We start from the raw sequence: 15,878 nt of genomic DNA on the forward strand, positions 1-15,878 counted from the left end.
ACTTATTAGAATTCTTTATGTTGTACTTTATTTTGAGAGTTCTATAGTAGATAATCACAGAGAGCAGAAGCCACTCAACAATCAAAAGCAGAAGAAAGAGGTGCTGTGGAAGCAAGCCACACAAAGAGTAAGCGGTAAAAGGAAAGAGTGGGGCGGCGAGTGGAATCACAGATGCGACTTGTGTTCAGAGTGAAAGCCTGTTCCCAAGTACACAAGAAGGAGCCGGAAGACAAATAAGGGTGTTCTTGCAGGGGTTATAAACCAGACTGAAGTTGCGCTCGAAGGAGGTAGAAATGGCAGAAAAGGTTAATATTACAAGAAGAGAAGTTAAGCAAAGGGAATGACTAGTATAAAAAGGTGAAACACAGAGAAGATTAATGAATAGTGATAGTTCGGGCAATAATTATTAGACCCTTGAAAGTGACACCAAAGAACCCAAGGGCTATACTAACCAAGAAGACTCTGAGCGCTTTGAGGAAGTGAAGCAACTCGGAGGTGTGTTTCTCCCGATAAAATTTGGTTCCCCCTCCCCATCCTGGAGAAAAGGGGCGTCCATGTGCTGTAACCACCCTTCACCTTCTCCTTCATTTATCCCTACAACAAGTATTTGTGTAGTACTTCCCTGTGCTGAAGAGACCAAGTCAACAGGACTAAGAAAGTGATGGGTGACATTTATCAACCCTATTGATCCTGTTTCACAGGTGGAAAAGCTTGCTACTTTAGACAGTTCATTGGACTCTCAAATAAGCCTTTTATTCCCCCTCAATTAAATAATAAAATTAGCTTTGATTTGTTTTGATTCTTTTACTTAACCATATTCCCTTTTGGAGATAATGCTATTTATCCAATTTTTAAATTAATTATTATTTTGAATGCCAATTGTGAGTTATTATTGTTGTTGTTGTTTTAGTTAGGTAAGAGTTTCCCTAATAAGCTAGATAAGAGGGAATGCAAGAGATCACAACCAACAGTTCTTGGGAATGGGTTTATCTGAGTTCTTTAGTCATCTCAGTGGAATCTACCCAGAAATATGATTATATATAGATATTTTTAAATAATTTACCCATTAAATTGAACCAGACTCCAGTCCCTTATCCACAAAAGAGACAATAAATGGAAAAAGGTGTCGTTAGAATGTTTTTGGTGCAGTAAACTCACTGTTCTCTACCTTTGTCGCCCATCATTTGAGTCCAGGGAAGAAACCAAAATCAAGCATAAGATTTCAACATTTAGTCTGTAAGAGAATGAACTTCCAGTAACAACGAGCTTGTGTAACAGCACGTGGCAAAGATTTGAAGGACTTTGGGAGGGCCATGCCCACACTCATCATCAAAGCAATGTGTTTTATTTGTTCACCTAATCTTCCCATATTTTCTCTAGATATTTTCATTTTAAAATAGACAATGTTTGGAGACAGAGTAGAAGAGATTATGCAAATCTATGAATCTTAATGAGAAGTTCATTATTGAACATTTGACATGAATTTCAAGAAATGATGAAAGACCCTGGGATTTACGAGACTTAAAAGAAAAATCTCTTCTCCTGGAGAACTTGGAAATTGCCAGTAAAAGAACTGAGACCCAAATGACAGCAGATAATGTATAAACCAGATTACATTATGCCCTATGGTAATGAATAGGAAACGGGACCCAGTGATAAGCTTGGAATGATGATCAATATTTGGAATACTGAGATAGGCAGGAAGGTAATTAGGCCCATTATGGACATAGTTAGCACAGATAACATAATTTGAGAGATTATACATTTGGATATTATGGGGAACTTTTTTTCCTAGGCTAATGGATTTGCAATGATATCTATTCAAGCACATAAGACATCTTGCCTCTAGGGAAACTACTAAAAAAATCAAATATACAAAATTTTCAGTTAAGTGTAATCTAAAATAAAAAGACAAAGTGGGATGTATTGGAGAATAAAGTGGTGTTGTGACTTCCTACTTGGAATTTATAATAGTTTTTCATTCAAAGAGTTTTAAGGCTATTAATTTCACATCACAACTCCCCATGAAGCAAGTAAAGCATTTCTATTGTATTTGCCCAAGTTCATTGCTCATAATACAGCAATGCCAAATTGATAATGAAAGCAACCTATCTTGCCGAATTCCCGGTCTTCTTAAGTTTCATGCTGTGACCCCTGAATAGCATTGCAATCATTCTCATCCCCAATTTACTAGTGGGCACAATTCCTCTATTTTAGAGGGAGGAACACTAACTTAATTAATTTTCACTAAGTGCCTTGAGGGCCATTGATGTTATTGAAATGTGCAAATTAATACATTATTTATTCTTAACTTATCATAAGTATTTATTAATTATAAGGCTCTAGCTGGGAGAAAAACTTGCCACATATACAAAAGTGAATACCTTCCCCAAAATAATTCCTTATGTTCTAATAAGAATGTATTGGAAGCAATTTCATCAATAATGAAAGATCCAATTACTGGTCTTCTGGATTAAGGCGTTCTCTTATTGCAAGATTTTAATGCTAGGACGGGAAGTTCAAATATTGCCAGTGAAATCTCAGACTAATTAAATGATTACAGCCTTAAGGAAAGGGCAACCAAGACTCCTCCCCTCTCAGTTTTCCCAATGATAGTCTCTATATGCAGTGAACAGATGTGGACATATACCCTATTTCAAAAGAAAAAAAAAAATGTAAGGAGTTGTTTAAAAAAAAATCAGTTCAACTTTTGAATAAAAAAGAAATGATGCTATTTCTTTAGCAAACCCTCATCAGCTTTTTGCGGAAGGAATGGTTGTAGTTAAGAATGCAGTGGTGGAGGGACACCTGGGTGGTGTAGTCGGCTAAGCATCTGACTCTTGGTTTTGGCTCAGGCCTAATCTCAGAATGGTGAGATCGAGCCCCAAGGGGGGACTCCATGCTCTGCACAGAGTCTGCTTGAGTTTCTGTGTCCCTTGTCCTCTGCCCCTCCCCTAGCTCGCACATGGATGCGCTCTTGCTCTCTCTCTCTCTCTCTCTCTCTCTCGTATAAGTAAATATAACTTAACAACAAAAACAAAGAATGCAGTGGGGGACCCAAACAAATGAATTCTGCTAGGCCTTCACTTATTCAGATGTTTAGAGGTGACAGTAATTGTCACCACTGTTTTATGAGCATAGACCATGTGGCAAATCCTCTTTCATGCTTGTCCTACCATCATTTTACAGATAAGGAAACTGAAGCACGGAGGGGTTAGTAACTCAGGAAACAAGTGGCAGAGTTGTTGGCATGTCTCACAGTGTCCCCTCTTACTCACTATTTACAATACCCCAGACTTCTGTTCTCTGTTATCCTAATCACATGCCTGTAGGGAACCAACAGTGGTTTGCTGCCATGGGGCAAGGGCAGGAATCCAAGACTGAGTCAGAGAAACTGAGGTCCACATCCAGATAGTCCTCCAGCAAGGACTTTCTGTTTTGTAACACATCAACATGGGACGTTCTCCCTAGAAGGTGGGGGCCGTGGTTTCCCAGGGTGTGAAGGATCCGTTTTACAGCGGCTCCTCTTGACTTAGATAGTAGCTCCCACGCCACCTGTTTCATGCCCATTGCTCACACAGAGAAGTCTTCGGCCCTTTAAATCCTTGCACCCATTCTCTTCCTAACACTGGATTTTTCTGGATGACAGGGAGTAGTGGATAGATCTCTGGCTTGGTGGACCAAAAGGCATGATCCTGAAACTTCCCTCTACTGTTTGTGGGAAAGGCTTCTGGGACTCAGTCAAACCAGCCCTTCCTACCTTTAGGAACAGATGAATCTTTGAAAGTGCTATAGCATCTTTAAAAAAAGTCAGTGATAACTCTTTCTGAGGACTTATTTTAAGGAAAAATTTGGCACAGGGAAATTTAAGAGAATATTTCTATTATATGACCTTGAGAATCATTTTTATCATGTAAGGTCCCTCTTCTAGCACCCTTGATAATGATTCTATCATTTGTTTAAAGAAGTTTGTGTATGTCAAGTTTGTGTTCTTTGATGGAAAGATGAGTTTTCTCAGAGAACATGGTCACTGGACATAGAAGCCATAAGTTAAAATAATAAAGCCTTACTAATAAAGTGAGAAAGAAGATTTATTCCCTGGCATTGGCAAGTAAGTGAGGTTGGCCTGGAAATCATTGAACAATCATATTAAGATTAGTTCTGTAGATGCTCAAAATGGGACAAGTAAATGCTCGAATTTGGACAGAGTCCACTCATCCTGAGACTGATAACACATGGTAATCATAGATCACCCTCTCAGACAATTGCTTCCAATCAGCCACAGCCAATATCACATCCACTGCAGAGAAAATGTGAGGCGTCATCATATTTTGGGATGACTTCAATGGAATAGAATGACTGAGGTTTTGAATTTGATTAATTACTGTACATTATCCCTTCAGAGAGACCTCTACTTTTAATGGGAACCTAGAAAAAATATAATTGGTGTAAATGGTTAGGCTAAAAATAGTGACTCTTCCCATTCTAAAAGCTACAGAATTTCCTAGGTAATGTCAACCTAAGTTTGAAGCGGTGAGAGTAAGAAAAAGGGAAGAGGGATTAAATGTGCCCATTTATTGGAAGCCCTGGGACATCTAGAAGGGATGTGTAATCCTGGTCAAGGCCCACATCAGAATCTTCGTTCACTTGGAACTTCAGTTCAATACCCCTGCGAATTCTTGCAAAGGCTTTCCAGCTTTCAGATTTCCCTCTCTCACATCAGCCTGCCATCGCTGCATCCTGTTGACTCCCCAGGAATAAACAGAAACAATTCTTCCAAGCCTGACAACCCCTGAGATCACATTTACAACCCAGGACTCAAGCAGTTTTGCTTTTAATTTTACTATTACTACATCCAATACAGCTAGGTTGTAATTTTGGCCAACGTCAGTTGATGCTTCTAATTTGTGGCTTCTATTTATTTTTGTAAAGTGAATTAATTCCTGGCTCTATTAATCCAGCAAAATCCATGAATCCTTAATGTTCAGTTTGCTTAGAATGAGTCACAGTGTATTTGTTCCTTCTCAAATATGACTTCTTGCTGAGCGTTGGATGAGCTCCTCTTAGATAGCGTGCCTTATATCTTGGATGATTTATTTGCTTTCATGTTCCGTAGAATTTACTGCAAAAGGTTGACATGAATACTTACAGTTTGGGCTGTAATATAATCTCTTGGATGGCAATTAATAAATAAGAGATGGTTACTATTGTTGACAGAGGAGCTAAGCTTTCTCAGATAGCGTTCTTCATCTTCTTGTTTTCACCACACTTCACGTCAGACATCCTGAGGGGTTGATGGTGTAAAATATTTTCTGTAAACTCCAAAGCTTTTACTGTTGCTTCAATACCCCAAACCTCTATGTTGCCTTTTGTTTTCTTGTCAGAAACGATCTTATCCAATTTCTGTTTCTTCAACTTGCCTTCCTTCCTGAGAATATTAGAAGTATGCCTCTTTTTGAATTTAGTAGCGACATAGTCTCAGTGTTTGTGACTTGCAAGTAGCATCTGAAATCTGTCCCCGAAATCTCTTGTAATTTTTTTTTCGCTCAAGCTCATCTCGGTTGGGTTGATCCAAGATATACTGTTGCCTATAAGATGCAGTGTTTATTGTCATCATGTATGTTGTCCAAAGTGCAGAATTACCTCCTGGAAGTTAATGATGAAAGTAGAATTACAGGAACATCTGATCTTTGTATTTTGCCTACTTGGCCCATCTCACGGGACTAATCTAGACTGATGATCTTCTTCTAGAGACGAGGACTCTGTGGGCCAGTTTAAGTAGCTTGACTCTAATCGAATTGAGGGCAGAGGCCAAGTTTCTCTTTAGATCAGAAATGCTGGAGTGAGGCTGCCTAAGGACATTCCCAGTTCTGATGCGGAGTGAGTGTGTAATTTTACAGCCGTTATTTCTCTGCTCTGTGCATGAGTTCCCTCATCTATAAAATGGGATTAACAATAATAACTGCCAGGATTATAGGAAGGTAATACAGGTGAAGCACTTAGAATGGGACAAAGCTTGTCATGCCATGTTAGCTATTAGAATTATTATTATTCTATGTTTAACATATCCGGAACATACGGAAAAGAGGCATTGAGCAAGGTACTTTATGTACATAATCCTTAGTATGTACTCAATCTGTATCTGTTGAAAAACTGCAAAGTAGTTTATTCCCAGAAACGCAGATGTGGCCTCCATGTGGTAATAACCTCCTTTACAACTGGAGAGGATTGTGAGATGTCGCCCCAGTGGAAAGGCACCCTGATAGAATTATTTCCATCTTTAAAATAATCTTCATGATGCTGGTATTTAAATAGCCTAATCCTGCTATAGCCAACCAGAAAGCCTGACTGTGGCTGGGAATGGAGGTCACGGCATGGGGGCAGGGGGCAGCTACAGGGCCAAATGGTACCAATGAAAGATATTATATATCGGAAAACAAATTACTAGAATTCACTTAGGTTTGGGGTTTTTTTTTTGTTTGTTTGTTTGTTTGTTTGTTTGGAATTACATAATTACACTTAAAAATTACCTTTTTTCTAGATACTCAAATAGAAATACAGTTTTGGACAATAAGCATTGACACTGAAAAGTTATTTTCTTTCTTGCTTTGCTTTATTTATTTTTTTGACTAAATGAATTGCATTCATGATACCTTAATAGCCACTAGAGTGAAGTGTTTAATCATAAAAATTACGATCACTTCAATGTTGATTTCTATGCTTAGTATGTTACTCAAGAATCGCAAAAATGATCATGGAAATGGTAGAAGCTACCATGTAGGGGCACCTGGGTGGCTCAGTCAGTTGAGGGTCCGATTCTTGATTTCAATTCAGGTCATGATCTCACGGTCATGAAACTGAGCTCTGCATTGGGCTCTGTGCTCAGCCGGGAGTCTGCTTGAGACTTTCCCTCTCCGTCAACCTCTCCCCCCTCCAAAGCTTGCTTGCTCTCTCTCTCTCTCTCTCTAATATATATATATTATATATATATATATATATATATCTTTAAAAAGCCACAATGTAGGGAATACTTTGGATGGGCACTGTGAGAGAAGCCCTCTTTATCTTAGATGCCGTGTGCGTGTATGTGTGTTTGTGTGCGCGTGTACAATCTCTGTAGACTGCTAGAAACATTCAAATTCATAGATATCTGTGTATGGGCATGAATACACACAGGAATATTTATATAGTATATGTTATGATTTTAAATCTTACCACAACTTCACGCACAAAGAAAGGAAACTAAGGTTCCAAGAACTCAAGCCACTTGGTCAAGGTTGGCAAAGCTGGGGTCGAACCCCAAACCCCACCCACTCAGAAACCCCCTTTTTAAAGATGCCCAAACAAATATTTCCGGAACAGCAGACTTTTCCACTACACCACACCATGCCTCCTTGGGGAAAGGGTCCATTTTTGCCCTTTCTTTTCCAGACTCTCCAAGCAAAGATTTCGGTCCAACTCTGGGTTTGAAAAAGTCCAGTTCCTTGGAGAGCCTCCAGACTGCGGTCGCTGAGGTCAGGAAGAACGAACTTCCCTTCCACAGGCCCCGGCCGCACATGGTCCGCGGCCGGGGCTGCAACGAGAGTTTCCGGGCGGCCATTGACAAATCCTACGACGGACCGGAAGAGCTCGAAGCCGGTAGGACTAAGGGCCTCCTTACCCGGTTTCTTCATCTCATTATCATCCGCGAATCATAGCCAAGGATGTGTGCTTAATGACAAAGAAAAATGATTTAAGGATCACAATTATATTTTTGATATTAAAAGTAATTCGTTTTCCTGAGATGTTTTGCCCTTTGGCTTAACGAACGTGGAATTGGCTGACACAATATGCAATTTATTCGACAGTGCAAACGCTAAAGAAATGTCCCCCTTCACTCTCCTACAAGGACCAACTGTCATTTGCCCTTAGGCTGGGAGCACTAAGTATGCATTTCTTGACATTCTTATTCGAGTCATTAGAAGCAGCCTCAACCTGAGGACTGACTGCATTAATTGGGTAAAAGCAGTTGGGTTACATGTGTCCTCAGAAACCTCTCCTGGAAATAAACTTGCCCTGTTTGTTTGCCAGCACACGGGCTTTCCGAGCCAATCGAGGTTAACAAGCTGTCTTTCAGAGATATTCGTGTTGTGCCACGGATCAAACCTTTCATACCCCTGGCTGAACCACCCACTGCTCCCTCCTCCCCACAGGAAACCTTACTTGAAGTAACCAGATTTAGGCAGTTGTCTCTTCAAAGGGTACAAGTAGCCACGCGCAAGGGTAAAACTCTGGCGTGGTTCCTGCATCCCTCTGTATTTTACATTTGACTTTTCTTGATACACTAACCGTCAGTGCCCCTGACCGCATGTATTGATTTTTCTCTCCGCACAGACGGTCTGTCTGATAAGAGCTCTCACTCCGGCCAAGGGGCTCTGAGTTGTGAATCTGTCCCTCAGGGGAGCCCTGAGCTGGAGGACGGGGAGCAGAAAGCCAGGAAAATCAAAAAACCGAAAGAGAAGGAGAAGAAGAAGGAAAAGGGCAAACTGAAAGCCAAGGAGAAAAAGCTGAAAGAGGAAAATGAAGACCCAGAGAGGAAAATAAAGAAGAAAGGGTTCGGTGCCATGCTGAGGTAGGGGCGTGCTGCGAAGGCACAGTGGGCCTGGTCTTGCTTTTTGGGTTTTCCTGGTGAAATTGTTGATCTGTGTGTATCCAGAAAACAATGGCAAGTGTTCCCTCCTTTTTAGCTAAGTACATAAAAATCTCAACAGCGAAGGCACTCGTTCCTTTCCCACAGAAGCAGAAGGAGCCTTCCTCGGTGGCCCCCGAGGTCCCCCCGGGATGCCAGGAGGCTGTGTTCAGTTTGCTGTGAACGAAAGGCTGATGCCTGGGAGAGACATGGGCTGTGCTCACAGGCCTTGGTTTTTGCGGTGAATTAAATGCGTCCTCAGTGTGGGGAAAGCGAGAGGTGAGAGGGAGTCCCCCGCCATGGCGTGTACGACACCCCAGGTGACTTAAAGAAGACAGAGTAGACAGAGCTCACTCACCCACCCCATAACTGGAGGTGCGTGGCCAGGCCTGTGAGCACGTTAGCACCTGCAAAGCGGGGAGCGGACAGTGGAGAGGTCACTGCGTCTAGGGTCGGAGCACCCAGTCCTCGGTCCGTGACCCTGCACACGTGAGCTGCCCGGCTTCATGGGTGCTTCACTTCCCCAAGCCTCCTGTCTTCTCTTTAACAGTGAGGCCAGCGGACCTGCTCTCCTGACTCAGTGGGGTCGTGAGACGCGGTGTCAGATGCAGCCAGCCCAGCAGCTGGGCTTGGCCCCCAAGGGCACCATCAGAAACCAACTTTGGCTCCTGTCCTACAGCTAATTCCAAATGTGCTTTGTTGATGCTGAAACAATGTCCACAATTCAGTGACGTCACTCCAGCCGATGGCTTTCTGGTCACTTTGGGTCTTAAAACAACCTCTGCCTCGGAGTCTAAAATGCCAGTCTAATGTTAACCGACACTTCCCTTCCCTGCGCCTCAAGTCTCTACCCCAAGGTGATGTGGGGGCAAGATCCCACCTTCTCCTGCTTCTCAGTCTCTGGACCCAGGGGGAAGGGAAAGGCAGTTGTAGAACCAGGGTGGAATTGTCCTTAACTGGTGTCTGGATCTGGTATAATCTGGCCGTTGGGAGCCTTTGTGGGCGAGTTTTATAGACTTTTCAGTGGCTCCTTGCTGTACCAGTCACTAAACAGGAGAAACTTATCTCTACTGATATCCTGAGATCCTCTGACCCTTAGCCTCTGACCTCAGAACCACACCCTGAGGTTTTATGTGTGTGTGTGTGTATGTGTGTGTGTGTGTGTGTGTGTGTGTGTGTGTGTTCTGTTCCCTCCAGCCCCCAGCTAATAGCCTTAAATGGTGTCAGTTGGAGATGCCTATGTTTACTTGGCTCCCAGGAGTTGCCTATCTCTTGCCCCTCCAAGTGATAGAAACCCAGCCTGGGGGCGCCTGGGTGGCTCAGTGGGTTAAGCCGCTGCCTTCGGCTCGGGTCATGATCTCAGGGTCCTGGGATTGAGTCCCGCATCCTCCTCTCTCTCTCTCTCTCTGCCTGCCTCTCTGTCTACTTGTGATCTTTCTCTGTCAAATAAATAAATAAAATCTTTAAAAAAAAAAAAAACAAACCCAGCCTGTTCCCATTGCTCGCCCCTCCCCCCTTTCTGCCATAGGGATGTCCCACCCAGCCTGACATGCTCAGATTTCTCCAGAGCAGAGTCCAGCCCTGTTCTGTGCCTCCCCAGCTCTGGAGCCACGAGCCAAACCCAAGCTGGCAGGCGCGGGGAAGGAAGAGGGGCCGTGAGTGTTTGTGTCTCAAGCAAATGGGGAGGATGACTGTCTCCTTTCAGACGACCGCCCTCAAATGCTCTCGGGGGCCATCTTGCAGACTCCTCACTTATTTTATTGGGGGGTAGTGGGGGGAAGCAGCCCTTTCCATTATTTTCTTTGCTCTTACGACTTTCCATCACAGAGAATCTCTCTCTCAGTCTCTATCCTTCTCTTATCCAGGGGCCGAAGGTGAGGGATGGGAGGTGATGTTGGCTACCTCTTAGTCAACTCTTAGGAGATATCTCTCTCAAGAATGCTGGGTGGCTGCGGCGCCTGGGTGGCTCCGTGGGGTAAGCCTCTGCCTTCGGCTCAGGTCATGGTCCCAGCGTCCTGGGATCGAGCCCCACATCAGGCTCTCTGCTCAGTGGGGAGCCTGCTTCTCCCTGCCTCTCTGCCTACTTGTGTGATCTCTCTCTCTCTCCCTGTGTGTCAAATAAATAAATAAATGAAATCTTTAAAAAAAGAAAATACTGTGTGGCATTTGTCCTAGGATGTTTTTAGTTTGGGATTTTTTTTTTAAGATTTTATTTATTTATTTTAGAAGGAGAAAGATACAAGTGTGAGAAGGGGAGGAGCAGATTTGGGGGAGGGAGTTTCAAGCAGACTCCTCACTGAGCACAGAGCCCAAAGTGGGGCTCAATCTCATGACCCTGAGATCACAACCCCAGGTAAAACCAAGCGTTGGATGCTTAACCGACTAAACCAGCCAGGTACCCCAGGTTTGGGATTTTCAATGAAAATTTCAGACAGAAACAGAAAGCTCTATTCCATATGTGTTATTCATGTAATATATGAATATAAATATAATCTGTTATTATATATAAATAGGGAAAGAGAGAGACTCGTTGAAACTGCAAAATCACATTTAGGCAACACAGATAATATTGATAGCAGTAGGACACGTCTCAATAAATGCTGGTTTGTTTTTCCTGGTGGTCTCTATAGACTCTGTCTTCCCATTTGACATTTTGAATGTTAAACTTGCCCTTTTTCCAGGTAATTATTATGATTGCCAGAATTTGCAGGCTATGCTTTAACCACCTGATAACAATGACACACACAATCCAAATATATAGATGGGAATTGCCTTTGAATTAGTGGAGGTCAGGTTTAAACAGGACAGGCTCTGCATGTGGAATGCTAAATTGAATCCCAGCTCCTCCTATTATCTATCTAGGTAGCATTCAGCATACTGTTCAATCTATGTGCCTCAGTTTCCTCATCTGAAAAATGGAAAAAATACCATTATTTTGGGAATTATATATGTTTAGTTACATGTAACATGCTTATAGAACAGCACCTGGCAAGAAATACACATTCAATAGATGTTGTGGTAAGCAGAATAAAGGCCCCTTAAAGATGTCCATAGCGTAATCCCTGGTACCTGTGAATATGTCATGTTACATAGCAAAGGAGAGTTAAGGTACAGATGGAATTAAGGTTGGGGATCATCTGACTTTAAGATAAAGATGATCATCCCAGATTCCCCCCATGACCCAAAGTAATTATGAGAAGCCTTAAAAGTAGAAGAGAGGCCCGCCTGGGAGGCTCAGTGGGTTAAACCTCTGCCTTAGGCTCGGGTTATGATCTCAGGGGTTAAACCTCTGCCTTAGGCTCGGGTTATGATCTCAGGGTCCTGGGATCGAGCCCCATATCAGGCTCTCTGCTCAGCGGGGATCCTGCTTCCCTCTGTCTCTCTCTGCCTGCCTCTCTGCTACTTGTGATCTCTGTCTGTCAAATAAATAAATAAAATCTTTAAAAAAAAATAAAAGAGGAAGATACGACTGAAGAAGAAAGAGGCAGAGGAACGCAATGTTGCCAGCTTTGAGATGGAGGGAGGTGACCATGAGCCAAGGAATGAGGGCTGCCTCTAGAAGTTAGGGCTGAGGGGGGGAGTATGTCTGGAGAGCCTCTAGGGAAGAACCCAGCCTACCAAATCCTTAACTTCAGCCTATGTCTGTTGTTTAAGCCACTATGTTTATGATACTTTTTTACAGCATCAATAGAAAGCTAAAATAGTTATTATAATTATTAGTAGTACTTCTACAATATCATGGTAATTTATAAGAAAACAAGTTCCTCTTTAAGGTGTTAAAGAAAAAACAAAACAGATTTAACTAGAGTAGTCTACAAATATAAAAATTATTAAAGCCTCACATATCCCATTTTTCTAGAATATTACTCAAGTAAGCCTTCACTTTATATTTTGGCCGATTCATATTCTCCTGCCAGAATATAGAACCCATTCCTTTTGTTGTCCGATATACGCTATATTTGCCCATGGTGGAAATCACACGTCCTAGCTCCTTTAGACATCTAGCAACTCCGTGTTGTTTCCTTCTCCGGTTTTAGGAAAATTAAGATCTGAAAGGTGGTGTTTGATTTTATCTCCCGTGTAAAAATAGCAACTGTTTTCCATAGCCTTTTGCATCTGAGTGTGTGAGCATATTGGAGTTGCTGCTGCATGCACATTTTCAGCAACAAAGAACACAAAAGCTGTTGCCATTAGCCAACAGATTTTGCTTTAATTCTCATCTGTTGCTCAGATGCTATTGACTTCGTTTCTTTCTTATTTAAAAAAAGATTGATTGCTATAAGGTTCTCTAGAAGGTAGATGTGTGGCTTAAATATGTATTATTTGTTCCATTATCTGCATTTCACAGCCACTCTCCTGACATGGAGCTTTAATGCAGGTTGTGCCGTGGCACCTGGCCAAGGGCACGTGTGGGGACGAAAATCATCTCCCTCTCCTCAGCTACGCATCGCGAAAGTGCGAATGTGTTAGCAGGGGCTTTGCTCTGGCTTGTAAAATGCTAAGAGTTGTGTGCTTTTCTAATATTAGCTCGTCCATTCATGTTAATGATATGTAGTCATAGAGTTTAGCTCATTAGTTAATTTGACCTACTCCTGATCCTTTTGAAAAAATTGTGGGGATCTTGTTAACTTGTATCTTTAAATGTGCTGTCTGGTGCCAGTATGCTTAATGCTTTTCTTTCTTTTTTTCTTTCTTTTTTTTTTAAGATGTTATTTATTTATTTAACAGACAGAGATCACAAGTAGGCAGAGAGGCAGGCAGAGAGAGAGGAGGAAGCAGGCTCAGACAGAGAGCCTGATACAGGACCCTGGGATCATGACCTGAGCCAAAGGTAGAGGCTTTAACCCACTGAACGACCAGGCACCCCTTTTCTGATTTCAGAATTACCTCCTCATAGAGTCAACTGTAGCTCTGACACAAGCCATGAATTATTATGGAAAAATATGCAGCTCAAGAATCTAGCAACTTTGTTAGTTTCCCTGAATCCTCTGCTTACCTGCTGTTGAAAGAGGACATTGGGGAATCAGGATGCTTAAATTTTTTCATCACGTGTTGGCTTCTTTAGGGCCTTGTGCTCTTCATGGCACTAGACTGTTGAAATAATGCCTGTGGCTCCTTGCGGCCAAAGGCTGAAGCCCAGACCCACTCAGTAGACAAGGCAATTGCCATCAGCCCCTGGCTGTTCTTCTGGGGTCTAGCAGATCTTTTCTAAGCACTGGAGAGAAATAGCCTTTAGCCAACAAAATCTTGCACATTCTAGAGCAGAAAGCCCAGCATGAAGTCCCTAATTTCTTAATTATTTAATAGCCATGTGGATCTTTGATTCTTTTTTTTTTTTTAAGATTTTATTTATTTATTTGACAGACAGAGATCACAAGTAGGCAGAGAGGCAGGCAGAGAGAGAAGGAAGCAGGCTTCCTGCTGAACAGAGAGCCTGATGCGGGGCTCGATCCCAGAACCCTGGGATCATGACCCGAGCCAAAGGCAGAGGCTTTAAGCCACTGAGCCACCCAGGCGCCCCGGATCTTTACATTCTTTAAACTGATTTCTGTCCCAAGTCTGTGTTTAAAATCATTCCTTTATATCATATTTGCTGCTGCTTCCTTTTGATATTATAGGCCACTTACTTCAGAGACCTTTGAATTATCTACTTGTGCTGCACCCTGAATGGAAAACCTTGCTGTTGATCAAGTACCTTTTCTATACTCTTTGTGTGCTTTGGTACCTAAGGGAATTTTGCATGGTAAATTCCTTTTTAATGGATTAACAAATAACAAAGTGCTACACTTGCCCATAGAGAGGTTCATCTCTGTTTTAAAAATTTGCCCATAGTCATTGATTAATAAACTATGTTGAATGCTTAGTCTTCGCCAAGCACCTTCATAATCAGTCTTCATTTATTCCATATTACTTACTGAATGCTCCTTTTGCATCAGGCAGTGTTCTAGACCCCAGGCATACAGTGATGAAGTCCTTGCTTTTATGGGTTTGTTGTTGTTGTTGTTGTTTGGGGTTTTTTTGGTCTTAGGAAAGGAAGGAAAACTCAAAGACTTTTGAATTTCTTTTGGTGAGTTTAAAACAAAATAAGCAAAATATCACCTAAACGTGTAAAGTACTTGTAGCAAGGGATTTCCCAGGCAGAGGTGGGACATTGGGCTCAGCTACCTGGGACAAAGCACTTCCTTGTCAGCTTGAGGGAATCAATAGTCAATTTATTTGGTGCTGAACAAGACATCCAGGCTGCAGCTCTTACGTGATTTGCATCCCAGTGAGGAGAAGAGAATAAATGCTAACTCAAGATGACTGAGATTATTTTGGACTCTGGTAGGTGTTATGAAGAAGGTGAAGTCAGAGGGATGGTGTCCTCTTCCTCACAGTGACTTACTACCTAACAGACTGTGCACCTGCCCAGGCCACACTGAATTTCAGCAGATTCGTTATCAGAACCTCGCATGCTGTGGTACTAAATGCCAAATCACTTTATGCCTGCTCTTTCTTTATTTTTTATGTTTTTGCAGCATAGGAATATGAGGTTACTTTTAAACCAACTTCACATAAAGCTGTAACAGAACACTAACCCAAATTGTGTCTGTTTTAGCATGCAAAACCCTATTGCACCTGAGGTAAACAATCTGAAGACACGTGGGCTTTAATCTAAAGGGCGAACTCGATTTGCGGCTGTGTGTGTCCACTCTATTCCTCCTGGCCCATCAGGTGGATGTTCCTTTTTTTGTTTGTTTGTTTTAAGTAGGCTCCACACCCAGTGTGGGACTTGAACTCATGACCCTGAGATCAAGAGTCACATGCTCTTCTGACTGAGCCAGCCAGGGGCCCCGGTTGGATATTCTTCATTGTTTCTTCTCAACTCAGCTAACATAGGTGTACCTCAGTAATACACTGGTTTAATTTCTACATAGAGAAGACTAAATTATGAGCCCTAATGGCATAGGTTTTTTTTTTTTAATCTAAAGACACCAACTTTTTATATCTAAGCTTTGCATGTGCTAAAGCACTTACATTTCATTTGTTTTATACTAAAGTATAGTATTTTATCGAAACTAAGGCATCTCCATATGACATCTTGCTGTGGATCATTTTAAAAAGAACACTTCTGGGGCACCTGGGTGGCTCAGTGGGTTGGAGCTCTGCCTTCGGCTCAGGTCATGATCCCAGGGTCCTGGGATCGAGCCCTGCATCGGGCTCTCTGCTC

General features: G+C 42.2%; 1 protein-coding gene across 3 annotated transcripts in view; it reads left to right on the forward strand.

The window, feature by feature from the left end:
- Positions 1-15,878, forward strand: part of PARD3B (par-3 family cell polarity regulator beta) — a 1,033,909-nt gene that overhangs the window by 717,523 nt on the left and 300,508 nt on the right. For all 3 annotated transcript variants that reach the window (XM_059393291.1, XM_059393292.1, XM_059393293.1), the window contains 2 exons: positions 7,432-7,638; positions 8,374-8,611. In XM_059393291.1, coding sequence (XP_059249274.1) covers positions 7,432-7,638; positions 8,374-8,611 — 445 coding nt within the window. The remainder of the gene's footprint in view (positions 1-7,431; positions 7,639-8,373; positions 8,612-15,878) is intronic.

This window comes from Mustela nigripes, chromosome 3 (assembly GCF_022355385.1).
Source record: "Mustela nigripes isolate SB6536 chromosome 3, MUSNIG.SB6536, whole genome shotgun sequence".
Classification (NCBI taxonomy): domain Eukaryota; kingdom Metazoa; phylum Chordata; class Mammalia; order Carnivora; family Mustelidae; genus Mustela; species Mustela nigripes.